Below are 22,830 nucleotides of genomic sequence, written 5' to 3'. Positions count from 1 at the left end.
CAACTGTTAGGGATGCTCAAATATGAAAAATTGGACTGATATTGATATCTGATAGTAACACCGGTATTATGCCAGATTTACCAATATTTCATTTTATAATTTTTTTTTTTATCCGATTACTCGATTAATCGTAAGAATAATCGATAGATTACTCGATTACTAAAATATTCGTTTACAACAGCCCTACTGCACACAAACACTGAAGATTATTAGAAATATCCACCAGTCTTTATTCCAGACTCGGTCAAAGTCTTGGTAAAACCCAGTGGACACATGATGTCACAGGAAGTGACCAATAGGCACAACTACAGCGTGTAGAAAACAAACATTTAGTCATTTAGTTACATAACTTGTATAGACTAGCAGCCATAACAGACATCAATCAATGCCGTTCATCTCTTCTGTCATTTCCTAAATATCAGAGGTTTAGGACTGAACCAGTCAGAACTTATCAGATTCTTCTCTGCCTTACTCCTAACAATCATAAAGTTGATCTTTTTGGCATTATAAGCCAGTCAATACCGATAAAAAGCCACTAAATGGTCAGCGTTCATCAGGTGGCTGATGATGCAGGCGATAATTCACCCAAAGGAGACGACATGCTCCCTTCCTGACTGTCCCAAACATTAAAGCATCAGTTTTCCCTCAGCTCACATTCAGTGACAGAAACCAATATTAATAAACAATTAGATATCTGTGTCCTCCTCTGATATGAAACTGTTTTCTATGATTCACACGACCAAAGGCATCATTAAAACACAAATACTGACGTTACACATGATCTCCTTTAATGTTTAGCTCTAAACCAAACTGATCCTCCATCGTATTTCAAATCCTCAGTGGACATTTTATCCAAACCACCTGCTCTGTTGTCTGTCAGAACGGCATTGTGTAATTCATTCAGCTCCAGTGTTACTTAAGTAAATTAAACTTAATCGCCTTTATTCTTTATTATGTTTTCATCTGAAATAAGGCAAACAAAGTTGTCAGAAGTGACTGTAATAAACGGAATCAGATCAAGATAAGCCCAAATATGGAGCTGATTAATTATCAGTTGTTATATAAGGCATGAGGAGCAGCTTTCTGTGGTTATCAGGAGATAATTATTACCCAGCTTTAATTGAACTACAGCCCCGGAAGCTAACGGCAACAACTGTTGCTAGCAGGTTTTACATTGCGAACTGCATCATTATGGACAGAAATAAGAAGCTAACAGCGTTTAGAAATACAGTCCCAAACACAGGTTGTCAGATGAAATGATGAATTGTAACCCTCTCATATAAAGGGTGAAGTTGTGAGCAGGGAGCGGGACACAGCGAGCTGTCACGTCAGGGAAGTTATCAGGCTAAGCTGATGCTAAACTTTGGGGCTAGCCGCAGAGCTAACCAGGCTAATCTACGCTACAACACAACCAAGACAGAAAAAAAATCAAGACTCAAAGCAAGATCTGCCGGAGGCGCCTTCTCACCTGCGGGCTGATTTAATCACGACTCACTTCCTCATCCACAGGGCCGGTGACAGGAGCCCCGGGCCCTGCGGACAGCAGCTGGAGGAAGCAGAAGTTTGGCTCCCAACTTCACTCGAGTCCTGCTGGGCCACGACGACGGGGCCCGATAAGCTGGCGGTTTATCCCGCAGAGTCCCTCCGGAGGTGGGGATGACTAAGCAGGAATATGTCCGACACACTGTCCCCGTGGGTTTGAGACAGAAAGCAGACAGAAATTATTCCACAGCTTTCATTTTGTTGCGCTACAGACCCCGGTTGATGGTAGCTTCGGTGGCTGTTGACCCACAGATGAGTCAAGATGGCGTTTAGCGAGCAGAACTAACCGGAAGTCTGATGCTTTTCTTGAAAAACATAAAAGCACGAAGTCTGGTTTTCAAGGAATTTTCATAGTTTTGTTTTATTTTGAAGACAAACCACTGGAAGTGGCTGTTTTCATTTTAGTGCTTTTGATTGACTTTAACCCCTCACCTCATTGGATGAGTCCAACAAAAACACGAGTCAGAAGTGATGTCAGATCACGACAGAGAAAAATCTAATAGTTCTGACCTGGACAACTGCTTGTTCAGTTTTTATTTTATTAAGCAAGTAGGTTTCCAAAGGTTTCCATTTGTTTTCTTTTTCAACTTCAAAGTTTGAAATTTAAAGCAAAAATAAATGTTTTGTTAAAAAAATCTGCTTATGCTGTTCTTTCCCCCCAAATCATCCCATAAATGCTTTAATGCAAATCGGAGATTTAATATACAAATGCTTATTTGTGCAAAATTAAAATCGTATTGAATTTGATTTGATGGGTTAAGAATAGATAAATTCCAAGAGATTAAATTACTAGTTTCATTGTTAACAGTTCAGATCAGCTACAACAAGCTTGATATTTCCTTTGAGTTTAAGTTTTGGTCTGTTCATAAATACATCCGAGCACATAAATTATCAAATGTTGTTGTTTTTAGCAGAGCCAATTAAACTTGGAGCCATTTCCCAGATTCCATCAATCTTAAATGCTGTTAGGTTTTCTAATGGGAAAGGCACAAACCAATTTAGATCATAGCTTTCTCTTCACAAAGTTTATTCATTTTTAAGAAAACACATGTAACTTTTTATATGAGAAGAGTTTGATTCAGTTTATTTACAAATGTAAAATATGTTTAAAACCTATATGTCCCACTAAAAATCTTCTGAAAAACATTTTTTAAAGCAGTTAAGCACCTTACAAAACGTAAAAATATTACATTAAATCATTACTCTAACGCTTATTTATAAAAGAAGATTTGGACAAAAAAAAAAAAAAAAAAAAAAAAAAACAACAAAAACGTTTTCTCCCGAAAAAGGTTTTACTTTGACTGAATTTAAGCTTTTCCGGTTGGTAGGACACAGTTTTTATTTTGAAAACATTCCCTGCGTCATTTCCGGCTGCTGCAGAATTCTCACAACATACCCGTTTGGGAGCTAGCGCTACATCTACTGTCGGGACGTTTACCGGGACAGAGAAGAGACGAACATGTCAGACACGGTGAGACGTGATCGGTTGAGGATCATGTTGGGTTTCCTCCGCGCAGCCACCGGAAACGCGTGTTTTAAAGCGTTTTTTTGTTCATAGGATCCGGTTATCTAACGGGCTAATGGCTAGCTGATGTAGCTTCAGGCCCGAAACTCAACAGTTTTAGCTTCTGTTTCGATTCAGTTAGAACAAAAAAAGTTCTGCTAGGAAACAAAGACAGTCCAAATGCCCGAGGCATGCAGAGTGTGAGGTTCGGTGGGGAATCCATCAGAGGAAACGTCCAGGTCTCGCTGACATGTCTCTGGTTTCTGCTGTTTGTTTATTTTCCAGGAGACAAAACCTTCCGGTCAGGATGGGGGCGACAAGAAGGATGGAGAGTACATCAAACTAAAAGTCATCGGCCAGGTCAGGCCACTGGTCATTTTATGCTCATTTACATTAATTAATACGAGTAAATTAATGTTGGATTATCTGCTAATCCCTCCTGCTTCACCCAGATTACAAGAATAACAGAAAGTTGTTATGTGAGCTGCTAGTTTAGGTTTAAGATTTAAAATATGTGAAAAGATCTGACTAAAACCACAATAAATGCATATTTTCTTACGCTTCTCACATAATCTATGATTTAATTGTGATAAATTTTAGTTAAATGATTTGTAATCGCCTTTTATTTAGCCTTAAGATCAGCTCTGTAATTTTCACTATCATAAGAAACTCGGAGCATTCTGCCCTTCATAATAAACTAATCGTTATAATTCAATTCTCAAGTTATTTGACTTGTGTGATGGAGTTAACGCATCACATCCTAGCGTATTAATCTGCATGAAACCAGAGGGATTAATCATGAAACCAGATTATTTTGGTTTACAACACAGAGATGATCTGATCAGTTGGCGATCGCGGATCGACTCAGAGGAAAGACTCGCGTAAATTCAGTCTGTTTATCCTGGTATCCTGATTTATTAATCAGTGAATATTTCCTGATCCTGAAACATTCAGTGTTAGTTCTGAGATTCTGCCCGTTTTACCGTTGAGCAGCTGAAGCTTCACAGCCGTGTGGACTCTGAAATATTTAATGCTCTGAAAAGCAGGTCAGATTTTTATAAACAGTTTACTTTATTAGCCAGTAGAGTTTCATTTAATTCCTTAATTTTAAATCATCCCACCTCATTTCTCGCAGCACAGCTATGTTTTTTATTAATTATCCTTCTAACTTTTAATGTTTGAAAATCACTTAAATGAAAAAATAGGGACTTTTTGATAACACTTTATTTGACGGGGTGTGCATAAGACTGACATGACGCTGTCATAAACATGACATAACATCTGTTATGAACATGAAGGAGTCTTTATGAATGTCTATGAATGTTGTCATGAAGTGTCATTCAGTAAATAATGACACTTTTAATGCAAAGTTGCTTTAAAAGTGGCCTTGAAAGTCCATTAAAAATGCCACCTTTGTATTAAAGTGTCATTATTTCCAAAATAATGCAAAGTTGGGACTTTTAATGGACTTTCAAGGCAACTTTTAAAGCAACTTTGCATTAAAAATGTCATTATTTACCGAATGACACTTCATGACAACAGTCATAAACATTCATAAAGACTCCTTCATGTTCATAACAGATGTTATGTCATGTTATGACAGTGTTATGTCAGTCTTATTCACACACCGTCAAATAAAGCGTTACCGACTTTTTTCCCCCTAAAGCATCCAAATGATGAAGCTCTACCGATGTTCAGAGAAACTGCGTAGCCGCGCTGTCGGCACTGATTGGACCAGTTTCTGCAGAACCTCTTCAGGCTCACAACCTAAAATAGATCCGAAGTTTGATATCAAATTAATCAGCATTTTCCCCCGTGAAGCTATGATACTTTCAGTCTGAACCGGTTCTGGACCGGTCAGATTCAGCAGGACGATAATTTGGTAAAACATTCATTCCTGTTGGATTTAAACCTCATCAAACAAGCCTGCAGCCGCATTTCTTCTTCTGTGGTTAAAGCCATTGCTGCCGTTAGCCCAGAGGTTCCCAAACTGTGGGGCGCGCCCCCTAGGGGGGGGCGCCGTGTCATTGCAGGGGGGGCGCAGGAAGCCGTCTGAATGAAAAAAAAAACAAAAAAAAACATGAACACTGTATGCGCTGGGTTTTTACCTTAGAATGGCCAACTCTGTTATTCCTATGTCAATTTGATACAGTAGAGCAGGGGTGTCAAACTCCAGTCCTCAAGGGCCGGTGTCCTGCAACTTTTAGATGAGCCTCTGCTGCACCACACCTGAATAGAATAATCAGGTCATTAAGGCTCTGGAGAACCGATCTACACAAGGAGGAGGTAATTAAACCATTTCATTCCAGCGTTTTGAACCTCTGGCACATTTAAAAACTGGAGGACAGCGGCCCTTGAGGACTGGAGTTTGACACCTGTGCAGTAGAGGCTTCCACACTTCCCATATTTGTGTCCTCTGCCACTTTTATCAGCAGTTAAAACTGTTTAATCCGTTGTTAACATGTTGTAACCTGTTTTTCCGAGCCGCCTTTAAACGCAACATGAGCGTTACGACGCTCGCGCTGGGTTTCCACCTGTGAAGGAGACCTGCTGCTGCTGTGGAGCTACGCAGGTTTGTGTTAGAATCACGGCAGCAAACCAGCAAAACGCAAAGAACTTTTCACAGTTTTTCCCTCCAAACTAACCGACTGAGTTGAGTGAAGCTGTTGGATGCAGGTAATGTTAGCTAAAAGATGACTAGCTAATATCAATACAGAACCTTAAGCTTAACAAGTACCTTGTAGACTACCGATGTTGGTGTCTATTTTCAGCTACGTACATTCATTCGATGCCCCCCCCTCCCACCTGTCACACGCGTCGTTTCAACCAGACAGCCATTTGTAATCCATAGGGGGTCGCGCAGAAAATGTTTGGAAACCACTGGGGGGGCGCAGAAGAAAAAGTTTGGGAACCACTGCGTTAGCCTCCGAAGCTTCAGCAGATTTCTGTCTCTGAAAAAGCTGCGCTGTTTCTCTGCACAGGACAGCAGCGAAATCCACTTCAAGGTCAAAATGACGACACATCTAAAGAAGCTGAAAGAGTCCTACAGCCAGAGACAGGTATGACCTCTGACCCCTCCTGATCTGTGACCCCTCTTGACCTCTGACCCCTGGTGTTTTCCCGTATGCAGGGCGTCCCAGCGAGCACGTTACGGTTTCTGTTCGAGGGCCAGAGAATCGCAGACAACCAGACTCCCAAAGAGGTAACCAATAACATGGAAAACCCTGGAATAACCTGTAATGACCTGGTCCAGGTTAGTTCAGGTCAGTCTATCCAGGTCCAGGTCTCCCTGTGCTCTGCATATGGTTTGGGTCATTCCAGGTTTTTCCAGGACCTTCCAGGTTTTTCCAGGTCCAACATTAACACAGTCTCTGTCTATGTCCGCTGCAGCTGGGGATGGAAGACGAAGACGTCATCGAGGTTTATCAAGAACAGACCGGTGGACTTTGGACCGATTAAATTTCCAGTTTTCTCCTTTTTGCTGATTTTCTATTTTATTTTGTATGGATGTAATTTTGGTTCCGTTTCAAACCATCTGGATCCGATCGGGCTTCCAGCGCTGGACGTTAGATTTTACTGCTGGTGGTTTCAGGTTCTGGTTTTATCCATGTTTGTTGTTAAATGATGAAAATGTTTTTCTGGCTCTGAAGCAGTCGAACGTTTCTGCTTCTGAAAGGTTTAAAGTCTCCAAACGTCCTTGAAATATTCAAACTGAATAGAATCAGATGAAAACCAAATGCAGATTTTATCATTTTTTTCTGATTTGGATTTTATTGAAGTAAAAATCAGCTGATCAGTTTTCAGGGAAGAAACGGATTTACTCTGACAGAAGCTGAAATGGCTGCAGTTTGCTCGGTGGCCACCAGGGGGAGCTGGTGGTTTTCAGGTGATCAGCAGCAACTTGACCCTTCCCTGGCACAGAGATCTCACTTTGACCGGTTTCTGCGGGTCAAGCTTTCATTGAAATGACTGATTTAAACTCGGATCATGTTTTCACCTTAGCGTTAGCGCACCGGAATGCTACGTCTCCTCAGTTCCAGCTTCTGGAATCAGATTTTCTATTTAAGCTCGTCGTTTTAAACTCTGATGATGGAAATGCTTCCTCTGAGTGAGGATGAAGAGGCTGGCTGTATAAACTGGGAGATGCTTTCTCCACTGCCACTCGCTTCTCCCAGGTGGGGTTAGAAATGGCTCCGCCTCCTTCCAGGCTCATCATCATCATCATCATCAGGGGAACCGTGATGCAGATGGTTTGAAATTTTGGAAATGAGCTGTTTCTCTTTTTTTCAATAAAATATTTAAGAAAAGTCGACTTTACAGTTTTTTTAAACCAGTGTGTTTATTTAGGGGTAAACACAAATGCACACCACACTTTTCAGATTTTTGTCTTAAGAGATTAGGTCATTTGGACCCGACCAGATTTTCACTCTGTGTGAAACCACTCTGTTTGGGGAACTGACGGTCTGATGGGATCCTGCAGCTTAACAGGATAAAGATCACAGGCGCCAGGCCTCTGCTGGCAGATAACCTCAGATTATATTCCCAAGAGGAAACATGTTGAAGCTCCTTCAGTTTGGGATTAGCGTGCAGGAACTTCAGCTTCCCTCCAAAATAAGAGACCTGGGAATGTTGCATGATGTAACCTTTAAAACTGATTTCTCTGTTCATCTTAAATAAAAACGATGATTACACAAAAACTACAATAAGTTACTAGAAAATATGATTTAAATATTAAAATCACCTGGAGATAAATCAGGATTTGGCTTTCAGCAGCAAAACAATCAGCAGCAACACGACGAAGACGTAGAACCGGGCCTACTGGGCCTAGAGGGAAAGGACCGGGACCAGAACCAGGAGCAGGACCTGGTCTCTTCATGTCATACTTCCAGCTTCTGGAGAAATTAAGTCAATCAGTTCCAAAGCAGCATTTCTGTTTTTGTCCAAATTGTTGAAGCTGTACAAAGAAAACATTTGGAGAGTCGGAACTGAGAAACGGAGAAACAGATTTCGTCACGATGAGGTTTTCCCACATTGGGCCTCATGGTCAGGTTTCATGGTTTCAAAGTGCTAGTGGCAGCCGCTCCTCCGGCGGCGGCCTCTGCTCTGGTGGTGGCCTCTGCTCTGGTGGCGGCCTCTGCTCCGGCGGCGGCCTCTGCTCCGGCGGCGGCCTCTGCTCCGGCGGCGGCCTCTGCTCCGGCGGCGGCCTCTGCTCCGGCGGCAGGCTCTCTGTCAGGCACTTGAGCTGCTCCTCGCCCAGCTTGATTTTGTCGTCCAGCTTCCGCTGCTCGATGATGAGCGCAGACTTCATCTTGACGAAGTGGCGGTAGTCGTCCAGGTTCTCGGTGTCCAGGTGAGCCTCCATGATGGCGAACACCAGCCGCTCTCTGCGGTCCAAGTTCTCCTTCAGCTCCTTGGCGTCGTCATGCTGCCTCATCAGCAACTTCCGCTTCTCGGTCAGCGTTCGCTGGAGGAGGAAGGAGACGAGTTAACAATAAGACATTCTGGTAAAGCTTGTTGTAGCTAAAGATAGTGTCAGCTAAAGCTAGCTGCAGCTAAAGTCAGTTGTAGCCAAGGCTTGTAGCAGCTAATGCTAGTTGCAGCTAAAGCTAGTGGCATCTAAAGGTAGTTGTAGCTAAAGTTAGTTGTAGTTGAAGCTAATTGCAACTAAAGCTAGTGGCAGCTAAAGCTAGTGGCAGCTAAGGCTAGTGGCAGCTAAGGCTAGTGGCAGCTAAGGCTAATTGTAGTTAACGCTAGTGGCACCTAAGGCTATTTGCCGCTCAGGCTAATTGCAGCTAAAGCTAGTTGTAGCTAAAGCTAGTGGCAGCTAAGGCTAATTGCACCTCAGGCTAATTGCAGCTAAAGCTAGTGGCAGCTAAGGCTAATTGCAGCTAAACTATTGGCAGCTAAGGCTAATTGCAGCTAAAGCTAGTTGCAGCTAAGGCTAATCAACGCTCGTGACCTCAGCTGTCCCACCTTCTCCTCTGTGGGCGCTCCGTCCTCCAGGCTGTTGAGGGCGTTCTCCACCCGAGCGAGGCGTCCCGACAGCGACAGCAGCAGGCTCACCACCTTGTCCAGGTCGCCCACAAACATGCGGAACCTGTCGATCTGGTTGGGCTGGCAGAGGCGCCGGACGGTGGCGTCCACCTGCCGGCCCAGCGCCTCGTTGTCCTCCACATCTTCCGCCAGGCTCTGCCGCGCCTCCCGCAGCACTGCCAGTTTCCTGGCCAGGCTGGACATCAGCTCTTGCTAAAACCCAATAAATACGGTAAAACAACTTTTCTCGTCCGCTCTGCGGCGTCAGAGAACAGACTTTACCTTTTTACTGGCCAGATCACCGTCCAGCTCGTCCTCGGAGTCCTGCTCGTCCAGCTGCTCCTGCATGTCCTTCATCTTGATGAGCAGCTCAGCTTTGGGAGCCGATGTGTTGTAGTAGGAGGAGCTGGGGACCAGAGAGGCGGAGATAGAAACGTCCTCCTCTTCTCTCCTGAGGAACCACAGGTTGTCATCGTCTAAACTTTACCAGAAATCAAGACGTTCCTTCCCTCCTCTAAGTTCTCACTAAATGACCAAATATCACTGAATTAAGCTCAAAATTACACAAACAGTTTAAAAAAAACACATTTAATTTAGATTTACTACTGCACAGTCATTTCTCAACAGTTCCTGAAATGTAGTTGGTTATTCCAGCTGTTCTCCACCAGAGGGCGGACTAACGCCAAGCTGATGTTAGTTTATGCTGATGTTTTGGGACTAATGGAGAGTGTTAAAGCAGGAGTCCAGTCCTCAACCATCCTGCTACTTCTAGCTGCTCTCTGCTCCAGGAGCGTTCATCCGGCTCTGCACTCGGCTGGTAACGAGCGTTTTACCTGATCCAGGTGTGTCGGAGCAGAGATGTTGGGGACTGGACTTGGCCCTTGGCTTTAAAACAATCACCTCTTGTTTTTCTGAGTTTTAGGAACTCATGTGACTCTAAACGGTTAAAGTGTGATATTTTAGGAATAGCTGGTGGTTTGGACCTGCTGGTGCCGGGCGGCCTGGATCCAGTGGACGGCCTCCTGCGCAGCTGCACCGCCTCCAGGACCGGGTCTGGGGCAAACAGACCCTCCATCAGGTCCATGGTGGTCCTCCTGCTGCTCTGGTCCAGGATGTCCACCAGAGACTTGTCCCTCCCCATGATGTCCCTCGCCAGCTCGTCTCTCTTGGCGTCCTCCTCCAGGGTCCGGGCTCCATCGGGTTCCTGGGCGGGTTCTGGTTCTGGCTCCTGCCGGTTGCAGGTGCTGAACGGAGATGCCGGCTCTGCAGGCAGAGAAGACGGGCTGCTGGACTCGGCGCTATGCGGCAGCTGACCCCGCCGGTCCGCGCCGCCTTCGCTGTGGACGATCTGGACTGGAACCGTTCTCACAGGGCCGCTCGCCTCCATCACTGCTGGGTTCTGCGGTTCTGATTCTGACCTGCCAATAGCAGAAAGCGACAAACCTGAGAGAGAGGCCTGCGGTCTACCTCAATCATCTGGTACCAATAATGTTTTCTTTATTCATTTATCAGGATTTTAGTTCATTTATCACAAAGTCAGTTTTACAGTCCAAAGATATTTATTCTACAGATAAAAACCAAAATTCAGCTGAGAAATAAATGGATTATTGTCAGGAACAGAAATGTGTTTAAACTAGAACCTTATCTGACTGCAGTTATCCCCACTGATAACGTTTTCCTTCCTCTCAACTTTCCTTTACCATGTTGAGATCAATCTGTGAATAAGCTTTTCATGCGATTGTTCAGGGCCAAATACAACATTTCTGTATCAGCAATAAATTATTGCACGAGTTTCACTTTTTAATTCCAATTAAATGAACATAGATGAATTTCTTGATGAGGTTATGGAACAGCTGTGTCTGAAAGTGTGACCAAGTTAAAGGCTTAATGTATTCATGACTTTAATGGCGAATAACGAATGATTTAAAATGTAATGTATTCATGATTTAAACGGTAAATAACTTATAAATTAAAGTTTAATGTTTGTTATTCATGAGTTAAACACCGTCACTTTAAACGACTGAAGCTGCTCTGGGACAGGATCGATGTACCTGAGCTGCGGCTCCTCCTGCGGTTCGACAGGAGCCGACCGAGGTGAAGGAGACTGGGTCCAGTGCGGCGGCAGAGGACCAGTCCGGTCTGGCTGGCCGCAGATGGGGAGTTCCCTGGAGGAGGATGTAGGTTCTGGTCCTAAATGACTGGGCGGCGGCCCGGGCTCAGAGTTTGGACCGATGGTATCGGAGGAGAGGGAGGAGCCGGCCATGTTGGGTTTAGTTCTGTGGTCGGCAGCGCCTGGGAAAACCCCCGCGGTTCTGGGTACAGGGCTGCGGTCCGGCGACCCTGCCGTCTCTCTGCAGGTCAAAATTAAAACCTCATCAGAACCTGGAGGGAAAACGGTCGCATCGTCCTTCCAACAGAAACAGAGGAAATTTAACAAAATGTCTGCAGAGAAAAAACAGAAAAATGGACCCCAACTCGTATCTGAGACTTTTGTCTTGCGGTCCTGATCCAGAGGCGAACTAGTAAACTGAACACTTCACTTTATGGTTAATCTCTTTCTTCACCTTCACAGATTGAACCAACCCATCTTCCATTCCATCCCTCCATCATAAACAGATGAAGATCCTAAACTCCTTCACTTCAGGCTGAGATCCACTCGCAGCCTAGAGGAGGAAATCCTCCTTTTCTGGCCTCAAACCTAGAGGTACGTCTTCAAGATATTAATATCGTGAAAAAGTTTTTGTAACTTGTTGAGAATACAGTTTTGATTATTCTTAGCATTAATACAGTTAATCGTAGGTCATGTGAAAACAGTGGATTGAGCAGGATTAGCTTGAACAGCATCTTAGACGGCTTTAACTGAGGCCTGTTTTGTGTCGTCAGGGAGGAACGAGGCCATAAATCAACTCTGACACAGAGGCAGCGTCTGAAGCGAGCAGGCAGCAGAGGAGACATGTCCAGTTATCTCCACAGGGAGAGAAAACGCTAAAAGCTTAAGGAAAAACAAACTAACAACACATAATTATGATCTAATTTGTAGGACATTTTTCTTAGCTATTAACAGCATGATTTGATTAGTTGTAGTTTAATTTGTAGTGTTATATTAACACCACTAGTAGTGTCAAACCCAGGCTAAACTGTAACATCAAACATACAATCAGAACTAGAGTAACATTAATTAGGAAAATGTCTAGAATGAATGTGTTTCGTATTGAAAATGTTCAGCTATACTTTATACGTGTCTTAATTCTTAAATCGCAGCTTTGATCCAAGAGGCTGGAGAAGTTCTGAACCGCTTTGCGGTTCCAGGATTTATGTCAATGTACAAATCACTGCAGAGATCTGTGTGTTTGGATGACTTGCTCAAACTCAAGGTAACTTTTCATTGAACCCTGCAAAACTAGAGGCTTTGTTCCAACTAGGAATTAGGAGTGAGTCCACATTTCAAAGTGGCGTGAGAAAAGCTTGCTGTGAAATGACCTTTGGTCTCCCTTGTCCAGAGAGAAGCGCTGTAGTTCTGAAATTAAACGGGTCTCAGAAGGTCATAAAACGTCCCAACTTAGTCATTTGAAACTGGTTGCAGCTGCACAAGGAGAGAACACGCCTTAATCGCATAAATTAAAAACAAGGAAACACCTTGTAGATAAAACTCTACACCCCAGAGGAACGAATCAGATTTGCTATTGCAGCCGCATGGCAATCTCCAAAAAACCCCACGTTTTTAGCCTTTTTCCTGTCTATTTTCTACTGTTCAACTTTCTCTCAGGTAATGCTGCTTAGTGTGTTTGAAGTGTCTGAGGTTGTGATGTGCTGCGGATGTTTTGGTTAGTTTGATTAAACTCTGAAACTCTGACGTGGAGCGCTGATTGTCATCTGTGTGGCTTTTGTTTTCACGCTCAGCATCACTGAATCCGGGATGACGAGAGAATAAAACGAGCCAGAAGTTTTAATAATTTAGTCTCTTAAACTCCTTTCAGAACGTAAAACTAATCACACATATGGGAAGTCTTTCAAGACTTTGTTGTTTGTAATTTTGATGAGTTTAGCTTTTAAAGAATGAAAACCCAAATTTAATGTCTCAGAAGAATAGAATATTGCATCCGATCCACTGAAAGGATATTCTAGAGATCAGGCGGCTCTCAGTAATTGGTTGGGGCTCCGTTAGCATGAATTACTGCATCAGTGTTAGAGGAGATCAGCCTGGTGGAGTTCAGGGAACACCTTTCTACCGAAACCATCCGTTACTTCTTGTCCTCATTGGGGTTTTGATGAGCAGAGAAAATTGGTGCACAAACCTGAAAAATTGTCTTAAACGTTTTGAAAGCAATTACTTGCAGATTCTGAGCACCAGACAGTAAACCTCACCTGGCGGCCAAATTGCTCCCCTGTGTTTGAGGATCTCTCCAATGAGAGGAAATCTTCTGAAAGAGAAAAGTCATGTTTAGCATTTCAAAGCAAAATGGACCAGATAAAATATCTGAATCAATTCACATCAACCTTCCTCATGACTTTTCACGAACACAGCAGTAGTTTGGTTTCTACATTTGGATACGTCTCTAAAGCTGTGCAGGTCTTCAACATTTGTCTCCTGTCCTGATGAAGGCTGGCATGTTTCTGAAACATCAAACCAAACATAATCTTGCTCACCTGTGTGTAGAAGTCTGCAGAAGGTGAGGATCTGGATCTCTCATGAATGCAAACAGCTTTCTCTTCTGCAGCAGCATCTAGAATGTTGTCCGCTGAGTGGCATCGCCCTTGTGTTTTGGTATCAGGAGGCTTTTTCTGCTTGTTCCAGGTGGCCTGGTACTCAGCGAAGGTACCCAGTCTCTGCTGTTCCAGTAAAACCTGCTTTTCTCCAGGACTCTGCTCGTCTGTGTGTGGCTGAGACTGATCGCTGTCTCCAGAAGGAAAGGTCTCTCCTGACTTGCTTGTGTCATCTTGGCTTGGGTTAAGGTTTGAACCATGACCTGACTCCAGCACAGGCCTGGGGAATGAAGGTTTGGTCTCAAAAAACTTTCTCTGTTGCTCTGAGCTGCTCTGGGGATCTCCATCCACTCCCACTTTGTCTATCTTGTCCGGCTCTGAGAAAGAATGTGTCCTCTTGGCCGGATGGAATCGTCTACGTCCCCTGATTCGCCCATAGGACGCTTTAAGAACCGGTGCCTCTGGACCCAGGGGCTCGAGGTCTCGTCTCTGGAAGGAGGTGGCCTGAAGGACTCTTGCCTGGGCCTCTTTTAAATGGTCCTTGTAGGTATTTGAGGAAGCAGACGCTTCCATGGACTTCCACTCTTCTGCATCATCTTCCTCAACCTCGTACATCAGGGCTGCAGCGCTTCGGCTCTTCTGCAGCTGGGCTCTCTTCTGCTGGATCTCCTTACGAAGGGTGGTGGCATAGCGGTCACTGCGACGACTTGCTTTCCCACTGCTGTTGGTTTCACAGACATCCTGGGTGGAAATCAGTGATGTTGTAGCAGCTGCTGCCTCCCTCTCTGCCAACGTCTGACTCTCTTGAGCCAGGAAGTGGAGAAGAGGAGTTTTCAGATTTGATATTCTGTGATCCTCTTGAGGCATCCACGGGTCTTGGTGTCTTGAAAGACCAACCTTATGATCAATACTCTGATGGCGAGTTTTCATCTCATCACTAGCTCTCTTTGAAGGTTCTTCTGTGCTTTGAAGAGAAGTTTCGTAGTACACACCGTTCCCATCGTGGTCTTGATTTTCACAGTGAGGTATCTGGGACTGAGGTGTAGCGTGTTTGGCCTTAGCGTTTGCCTTTAGGGAGCTGTGGAAACCTGACTCTATACTGTTCATCTGTTGGGATTTTTCCGTTTCTCCTCTCCATCCCCCAGCTTTACTCTGTCTGGCCTTTAACTCGCCAGTCTGCATTGGACGATGACCTGAAGGGCCAAGGTGTCGGCTGTGCCCTCCGCTGTCCTGTCCCGTCATGGCTGCTGTGGAGTGCCGAGTGTGTTTTCGACTGAAGGCGTTAGAGGGCAGATCTTGGAGGCTCCGATAGTAGCTCCCAACACTTTGAGTCTTAGTTGGTGGAGCCGTCCTGGTCTGAAGGTAGAAGGGGCTTTCATCACTGCATTGCCTGTGGTGGGCAGGGGACTGGACATAATGCGGCTTGCTGACATCACTGCTGGACAGGGAGAAGAGCTTGTTGGGGTGCAGCTGGTTCTGAAATCGGAGGCAGTTCTGGTTGTTTTCTGTCAGCTTTTCAAAAGAACTGTCTGTTGGACCTTCAGAGTATGGAAACACCTTGGCTGCAGCAAAGCTGTCACTGTACAGAGGTAGTGGCGGAGGCGGAGGGGACTGGGGTTTTTTCTTCTCTGGTACCTGCCACATTGGTCCGACACCGGCTCTGCCTGGAGCGGAAACCCGAGATGCCGGCTGCTCCTCGCCCCGTGGGCCCTGCCAGCCTCCGTTCCCGAGAGCTGGCTGCAGGAATCTGTGTCGTTCATTCTGCTGAGGTCCTTCACTCTGAAGACCCTTAAAGAAAATGTTTTCAGTGCTGGTGCCTTTCCTGCCAGACATGCTGGAATGGAGAACAGGAGGACTGGAGCTGCCGGAGAAGCAGCTGAAGGCCGAGTCTCTTTTAGCTCCGGATCCAGAAAAGGCTTCAGAGCCGTCCATGTACTGAGGCGGAGAAAGACAACCCGGCGGGTACGGAGGGGAAGGACGCTCCAGTCTCTCCATGCTGTCCACTGAGCTAAGCTGATTGCTGTGTTGAGTCTTCTCAGTCTTAGTTGACTCTTTGGACCTTTTGATAAAGAAAACTGCTTGAACAACTCTTGAATCATTAATGGAGGAAAGCAGGAAGCCTACATTTCTTACCTGGCTTCATGTTGTGGCTGCCAGAGCGGCGCTGTGGCGGCCCGGGACCCAGCGGGCTCAGACTCCTCTTCTGTCAGCTTGGAGGAGTGCCAGGAATGGGGCCGGACGCCCGGCTCATGTTTCCTGCAGAGCAGAGCCAAAACGACGCAGAGCGGTTGACATCCAAACTAGCTACAGTTTTCATCAGGAAGATAAACGGCAGGAGTCTGCAGAGTTCAACAGGTCAGCTTTCTGCCACTTCCTCACTTCACTGGTTGCTCCAAGCACCACTTATTATTACTACCATAGTTCAGTTTAATTATAGGAAATAATTATGATTACATAAAAAAAAACTTGCAACCAAATTTATCATTTACACCCTAACAGACACAGAGCAAATGAAACTGAAATGATTTTTACTGAACGCACCCCTTGAAGCGGTTCTTCCTGGAGAGCATGGAGAGGAAAAGGAGCGCACACTTTCATTTGGTTATTTAGTCATGTAATTTTGAATAAAAATGAAACGTAAAGAAAGAGAAAACGGAAAGACAGACTCTACACGATGTGGCTAGACATGGAAACATCTATTATGCCTTAATAATATCATTAAAGATACCATGAAATAGATTTACAGTCCTAAGAAACGCAAAATCACATCACAACCACAATACAACCAATAAACATGTCATAAACATGTAATAAACATGTTATAAATATGTAGTTCTCACAGTGATCACCACTACAGCCAGTCGTTCACATGAACACCAAGCAGACTGGAGCGACTACAGGAAACACCTTCTATACCTCATGGAGCTGCGCAAGATCTTGGAGAGGAAATTTCTGGCCACATGAACCTCGTTTTCTGACGGCATTGTTCGCCGTGACACGACGTCCACCATTTCAGCCTGAAGGCAGAAACGTGGTGATCAATGGGAATGAAGCAGAATCCAGTTTGAAATCAGGAACATGAACTGGATTCACTCCAGTTGAGGCTTTCAGCACAAACAAATCAACTCCTTATCATTTAAACCTAAACTCCTGAGCTAAATACATCAATGATCAGTGAATCATTGTTTTAACCAAAGGAAGCTACTGGATGGTTTCCATGACGACCCGGGCACTCTCCTTTAGGAGTGTTAAATAATCTGTAAACCAGATTATTTCACTTGGCTTTGACATCAATAAAATGATTTTAAATTGAATCCGACTGGCACCAGATAAAGATGTGGAAGTTTCTGAAATGATTCCTTGACCTGTTAGTACTTTGACACAATGAGAGACATAGTGGAGGCTTTCAAAATAAGAGGGGCGTGGCAGTCATTCACTTAGTTTTTGGTGAAATTGTCTGGTTTTTTAAAAGTTTATCATGGCCTGAGCCGAAACACCTGAGCCAGGTGAAGGTTTACCTGCCCTGGTTTCAACTTTAACTCCGCCAGGCTGCATTCTTCCAACAAAGGAATGCAGCCAGGCGTTTCCCAACTAAACTGAGACATCTGTACTGGCCATCTTCCAGTAGCCTGGGGCCTTTCCAGTCACTGCAGTGTGACACAAGATGTAAAGGCAGCTCTGACTAAAATATCCAACAGATTGAAAACGGTGCAATGCATCTCTCCTGAGTTCTTATTCATAAAACTTAAATCCCTTTTGCTCCTCTGCGAAGCATAAAGTGAGAGCCGCATCATCCCAAGCCTCCACAAGGAAACCAAACGTGTTTCTGTGAGGAGCAGCGGCTCTGTTAGACCCAGCTCTGCTGGACCCGTCTCTATTGGACCCAGCTCTGCTGGACCCGTCTCTATGGCTCTATTGGACCCAGCTCTGCTGGACCCGGCTCTATTAGACCCAGCTCTGCTGGACCCGGCTCTATTGGACCCATTTCTGTTGGACCCGGCTGTATTGGACCCAGCTCTGCTGGATCCGGCTCATGAAAAGGCAGGAGTTTCCACTGAATTGTGTTTGTCTTCACAATAAAACACCTTCATCTTTCTGAGGCCGATAAAAACTGGAGAAATTAATAAATCCGACTGAGCAGAGAGCAGCTGAAATGCCGCCTTCTGATCAGACCTTCTGATCGTGTCTTCTTAGATGCTGCTATCACTTTGGAGGAAGTTTGGGCTGAAATTAAATCTTTGCCAATCAGAAAACGTCCTGGACCCGACGGGTTTCCATTGGAAGTTTTTAAGTCATTTTGGCCAGAGATTCAACCAATATTCATGTTAATGACATTTTGAGAAATGGCATCCCGCCTTCGTGGCGACACGCCTCCATCAGTTTGCTTTTAGAAGAAGGTAAAAGTCCCCTGGATTGTTCCTCCTTCAGACCTATTAGTTTGCTTAACGTTGATTATAAAATTGTGCCGAAAGCATTAGCCCGGAGATTGGAAAACATCCTCCCTAAAATAATAAACCCAGATTAGACGGGGTTTATAAAGATGAGATATGGCACAGACAATACACGACGCGTTCTTAATGTTGTTCAGTGCCTTAATACTCACAAAGAGCCAGCAGTAATTGTTTCCCTCGATGCCGAGAAGGCATTGGACTGTGTTGAATAGCCGTTTATTTTTCAGGTGCTACATAAATTCGATCTGGGCCCAAATTTCATCAATCTGATTAAAAGCTTTTATTCAGACCCAACAGCCTCAGTGAACACAAATGGCCTGATGTCTGAGCCCTTCAAGACTCATAGGGGTTGTAGGCAGGTGTTCCCCCTTCACCCTTATTGTTTACATTGTTTATTGAACCTCTGACCGAGATCATCAGGACTAATCCGGATGCATCTGGAATCAATATAGGTGGTAGAAACCATGTGATGTCATTATTCGCAGAGGATATACATTTGAATATGTGCAATCTCTAAGATATTTAGTTTATTATCTGGCTCCGACTCCTCAGGTTATGATGCTATGAAGCTGGTGTGGGAGCATGACCTCGGGCTGACGGTCAACCCAGCAGATTGGGAGGAAATCAGGAATGGGATCTTCCCCAACTGCACCTCGGTTTCTATACATGAGCAGAACTTTAAATTCTTCTACCGAACTTATTATACACCTGTTCGCCTTCGGAGGATGTTTCCTGATGCTTCAGATCTTCATCATAAATGCAAAATAGATAGAGGCGCATTCATTCACTTATTTTGGTCTGCAATTGCATTACATTTTTCTGGAAAGCTGTTCAACTGATGATCCAAGAGAAGTAAATAGTTCTCACTAACTCCGTCCCTCTGTCTTTTTAATTACGCTCCAGACTCTCTACCTAATGCAGATACTAAACATTTGCTGTTTCTTATTTCTGGCCAAGAAATGTAAACTACTGAGATGGTCAGCACCACAGGCCCCTGCAGTCGATATGTGGATATCACAAATCTCTGCTATTGTCTCAGCTGAAAAACTGACTCGTGATTTTCATCAAAAGTCGAACAGATTCTGGAGGATCTGGAGCCCAATGCAGTCTAACAGAGACTCTGATTTCAACTGGAGATGAGGACTGTCCTCTCCACTCTCTTTTTTATGTACTTATTTATTTTTCTTACATTCAATGTATTACTCATTTGGCTGTCCAACAGTTCGACTACTTTGAACCATGTCTGTCTGTCTGTCTGTGTTTGGCGTATGTAGGCTGTATGTATGTTTTTATGTGGACACTGCTGTGCTCCTTGTTGATTTGGGGAGGGCTGTTTCTGTTTACTTTTGTTGATGTTTACATAAAGTTCTGAAAATTAGCTTATGCTAATCCACAAAGTGGGAATTGGTGTAGCCAGTCTCCTGGGCCACTCAGCAGCAAAACAAGAACAAAACCATTTCAGCCTTGAACATTTGAAAGATCCAGACATTCGTTATCAGTTCGCCGAAAAGTGTCAGATAAGCAAAAGAAAATGGTTAACAGTGGTCAAATACACTCAGCCTTGTCAGCACAGGCTTTGCATTAGCATTAGCATCATGACCTGCAGCAGGTCAGCTAACCTGAGTCATTTAATCACAACACTTGGCCAGCGGGGTAAGAAATGTTGAGAAAAATCGACTGAAACGAGGAAGAATCAACATAATGATGGTTACAGATCAACAAGGTTCACTTTACCAAATGAGAAAAGCTGCTGAGAACGGCCAGAAACTCTAAACCTGAAGAAAAACACATCTGTGTCAAGCAGCAGAGTTCAAGTGACATTCAAACTTACCAACAATCCCAGAATCACTTAAGAGACTGGTCTCACTGGTCTCACTGGCCTCACTGGTCTCACTGGCCCCACAGAAAGCAGGCAGAAGTCTTCCTCCCTCCTCTTCCTCACCACCTTGCTATGTGCAGCAGATTTCCTTCGGGATTATAACGGGGATTTGAGACGAGGGAGGAGTTTCTGTCCTCGCTCTAATCTAGTGTTTGTGCAGCGAAGAGGATCCTGGACAACGTGAATAACGTCAAGTTATGAAAGTAAGAGTTGTGAACTCTTGCCATGGAGTGGGACGACTGAATGTTGTGACTTTAAATGTAATCTGAGATGAAGGAGTGAAGCTTTTAATCAGCCGGTCACATTCCATCGACTTTCTGTTTCCTCAACCTGCAGATTTTGTACTTTAGTTGAACGTCCAGCTCAGTGTGCTTGTCAGCAGAGAAAACACACAGAGGAATGTGTGTGTGTGTGTGTGTGTGTTTTCTCATCGTCGCCCTGCGGGGGAGCAGAGGTCACATGACTTGTTACTCATCTAGGCTGAAGTTTCTGAACATGAGTGACCTGCCAGCAGGTGGCGCTGTTTCCCTGCAGAGGACAGTGAGGGGAGCAGGGAGGGAGATCGCAAGGCTTCAGCAACTTTCTGCTCTAAATTTACGCTCCTCTTCGCTGCTCGTTTCACCTTTAAATTGTTAATTTTTACTCGTTTAATAATTTTCTGCATTTGGATCAAAAAGCTTCAGATTTATTTCTTTCATCACCCTGATTGTCAGCAGCCTGTGGGGCGTGGCCCCCCACAGGGGCCCCCCACTACCCCTCCTGCCCCTATTGGCCCCATGGACACAAACACAAAGTGCCTCCATCATCACTGCCAGGCTTATCGGCATTAGCAGCAACAACAGGCGGCCCAGCTGGACCAGAACCTGCAGCAGAACCGGACCCCAACCCATCCTAATGTAGAACTGGACCCCAACCCATCCTAATGTAGAACTGGACCCCAACCCATCCTAATGTAGAACTGGACCCCAACCCATCCTGCAGCAGCAGAACCTTCCCAGCACCACACCTCGCCTCTTCGTGTTCTGGAAACTCAAATTATTGACAGAAAATATTCTGGATAAAATGTTGGAAAGCTTCATAGCTACTTGGCAGCCAATCCAGGAACAGCGTTCGAGTTCCTTGCTGCTGATTGGCTGAATGTGGATGTCGGCCATGATGGGTCCCACTGAGCTTGTTCACATTTTAATGTCATTAATCTGAAGTTAGCCGATGCTAGCTAATGATAGCTGGGCTTCACTGGAAAAATGTTGCTTCCTTCTGAATGTAATGACAAAAAAAAGTTTTTTTAATTTTTTTTATTTTTTACAAATATCAAATTATTTAAAACTTGGTTCATTTGATAGTCCAAATATGGAAATATTAAATAACTTTAGTATCAGGGTTATTAAGTCATGACCCCTTTAAGAGACGTTTTGATGATGTCATGGTTTAGATAAAACTACTTTATTGAGGTTGGCGTTATTAAAACAGATAAAATTAGTTTCAGCTTCAGCCCAGATTTTTAACAGAGTGATGAAGATCCTGTAACCGAGCAACAGGCCCAAACATTAACCCCGAATCGACACGCATCAGGAAACAAGACACATTACACCATCTGAAAGCTGAGCTCTTCTACTTTAGGACCTTTGAGTTTTAAAAAGTTCTGCAAACCTTTTGGTCGCGTTTGATTCCCAGCGCGGAAGAAAACCTGCTGCTCTCCTTCATCTGATGAAGCAGGAAGTACCTGCAGGCTTATCTCGTCTCAGCAAACATGTCCAGAGAGAGGGACAGACAGGAGCGCCTGCTCTGAGCTGATTGGCCTGTCCCACCAGGCCGGCCGGGCCGAACCACTGCTGCTGCCGGGGGCTCCGACAGAAACCCGGCCGCTCTGCTCTGGTCTCTGTTTGCTCTCTGACCCGCCCACATCCACCGCTTCCACAGCAACAGGTTGCTGCAACTCCTGTCCCTCTGCAGCTTTGAAGCCTGTAATTGGATTCAGGCTGTAAGACTGGAGCGGATCTGTGTGTGTAGCTCTATGTTGCACGGGACGGCAGAGCAGCGTGGCGTGAAGAGGCTCTTAGGAAGCAGTTAAAGGTTATTCTTATCGACAAGCCTCGGGATCACTGAGACGAAAGCCAAACTGAGACGCACAAAACTGATTTTCACGAGAGAAAAAAGCAGCAGGACGTCAGAAACCAGCTGCAGTTCGACTGGAAGAACCAAACCGACCAATTAAAGACCCGACCAATTAACAAACCAATAGAAATCAGTCGTTTTTAAATGTCAGGTCTGGTAGTTTTCATGATCTTCACACATTTTGCATCAAATAACTTTGGTGTATTTTACTAACATCCCAGTATTTACTGGAATAAATGAAATTTTTACGCTCCAGACAAACGGAGCATAAAAATTTCTAAGTGGAAGAAAATCTCTCGTTTATTTTTATCAATAAACGTCCTGAAACGTGGCATGTATTCATACTTATCAAACCTCACTGCTTCAAAGATTCAGAGACTCACATTATGTTCAATCTTTTCCCCCACAGATTATTAGTTGGATTTTGGTTTGAGCTTTGACTAGGCCGTTTTGAGGCTCCTTTTGCACAGCGCAGTGTGACGTTTAGTTTCCCATTATAGTTCATCCCAGCTGCAGAGAATGGGATCATCACATCAGCAAACACAACCTGCAGATGTTTTACTCTGTTGATTAATAAGTGATCAATAACTGTCGGCCACACA

The 22,830-nt window shown here is 44.5% G+C and overlaps 3 protein-coding genes and 1 long non-coding RNA gene across 9 annotated transcripts in view; 2 read left to right on the top strand and 2 right to left on the bottom strand.

Annotated features, from left to right (window-relative positions):
• map3k2 (mitogen-activated protein kinase kinase kinase 2) overlaps positions 1-1,822 on the bottom strand; it is a 9,079-nt gene extending 7,257 nt beyond the window's left edge. Inside the window, exon 1 of one of the 2 annotated variants that reach the window (XM_007575274.2) lies at positions 1,469-1,822. The gene's annotated coding sequence lies outside the window, so the exon portion shown is untranslated. The remainder of the gene's footprint in view (positions 1-1,468) is intronic. The other variant, XM_007575276.2, reaches the window with a different exon arrangement.
• A 1,076-nt stretch (positions 1,823-2,898) lies between these two features.
• sumo1 (small ubiquitin like modifier 1) lies at positions 2,899-7,356 on the top strand. The gene is made up of 5 exons (XM_007575273.2): positions 2,899-3,013; positions 3,332-3,406; positions 6,028-6,105; positions 6,177-6,248; positions 6,437-7,356. Exons 1-5 carry the CDS (start codon positions 3,002-3,004, stop codon positions 6,503-6,505), a joined length of 306 nt encoding a protein of 101 aa, XP_007575335.1. The 5' UTR covers positions 2,899-3,001; the 3' UTR covers positions 6,506-7,356.
• Positions 7,357-7,371: 15 nt separating this feature from the next.
• On the bottom strand, positions 7,372-22,377 carry LOC103154106 (protein Shroom2-like). Of its 5 annotated transcripts, none has more exons than XM_016662473.1 (12): positions 21,764-22,377; positions 16,700-16,800; positions 16,325-16,342; positions 15,917-16,039; positions 13,727-15,842; positions 13,445-13,500; positions 11,131-11,430; positions 10,063-10,497; positions 9,362-9,530; positions 9,020-9,292; positions 8,233-8,510; positions 7,372-8,142 (listed from the first exon to the last, which is right to left on the bottom strand). In XM_016662473.1, exons 1-12 carry the CDS (start codon positions 21,815-21,817, stop codon positions 8,106-8,108), a joined length of 3,960 nt encoding a protein of 1,319 aa, XP_016517959.1. In that variant the 5' UTR covers positions 21,818-22,377; the 3' UTR covers positions 7,372-8,105. The 5 variants fall into 5 exon arrangements, with proteins under 5 accessions (XP_016517959.1, XP_016517960.1, XP_016517958.1 ...); XM_016662474.1 differs by having other exon boundaries at positions 13,445-13,497; XM_016662472.1 differs by having other exon boundaries at positions 7,372-8,510.
• LOC107833376 (uncharacterized) lies at positions 10,467-12,017 on the top strand. The gene is made up of 3 exons (XR_001659115.1): positions 10,467-10,558; positions 11,652-11,783; positions 11,963-12,017. It is a non-coding gene; the product is annotated as an uncharacterized LOC107833376 (long non-coding RNA).
• Positions 22,378-22,830: the final 453 nt, after the last annotated feature.

Source organism: Poecilia formosa, unplaced genomic scaffold (assembly GCF_000485575.1).
Source record: "Poecilia formosa unplaced genomic scaffold, Poecilia_formosa-5.1.2 Scaffold374, whole genome shotgun sequence".
Taxonomy (NCBI): domain Eukaryota; kingdom Metazoa; phylum Chordata; class Actinopteri; order Cyprinodontiformes; family Poeciliidae; genus Poecilia; species Poecilia formosa.
This window is presented reverse-complemented; position numbering and strand designations above follow the sequence as displayed.

Excerpts from the sequence above, each read along its gene's own strand:
- LOC103154106 (XM_016662472.1), bottom strand. The coding sequence starts at position 21,817 with ATGAAGGAGAGCAGCAGGTTTTCTTCCGCGCTGGGAATCAAACGCGAC. Across the intron at positions 16,801-21,763 it reads GAATCAAACGCGACCAAAAG|GCTGAAATGGTGGACGTCGT; the intron begins GTTTGCAGAACT and ends TTCTGCCTTCAG. Across the intron at positions 13,501-13,726 it reads CTGCAGACTTCTACACACAG|AAGATTTCCTCTCATTGGAG; the intron begins GTGAGCAAGATT and ends TTTCTCTTTCAG.
- sumo1 (XM_007575273.2), top strand. Across the intron at positions 3,407-6,027 it reads AACTAAAAGTCATCGGCCAG|GACAGCAGCGAAATCCACTT; the intron begins GTCAGGCCACTG and ends TTCTCTGCACAG. Across the intron at positions 6,106-6,176 it reads AGTCCTACAGCCAGAGACAG|GGCGTCCCAGCGAGCACGTT; the intron begins GTATGACCTCTG and ends TCCCGTATGCAG.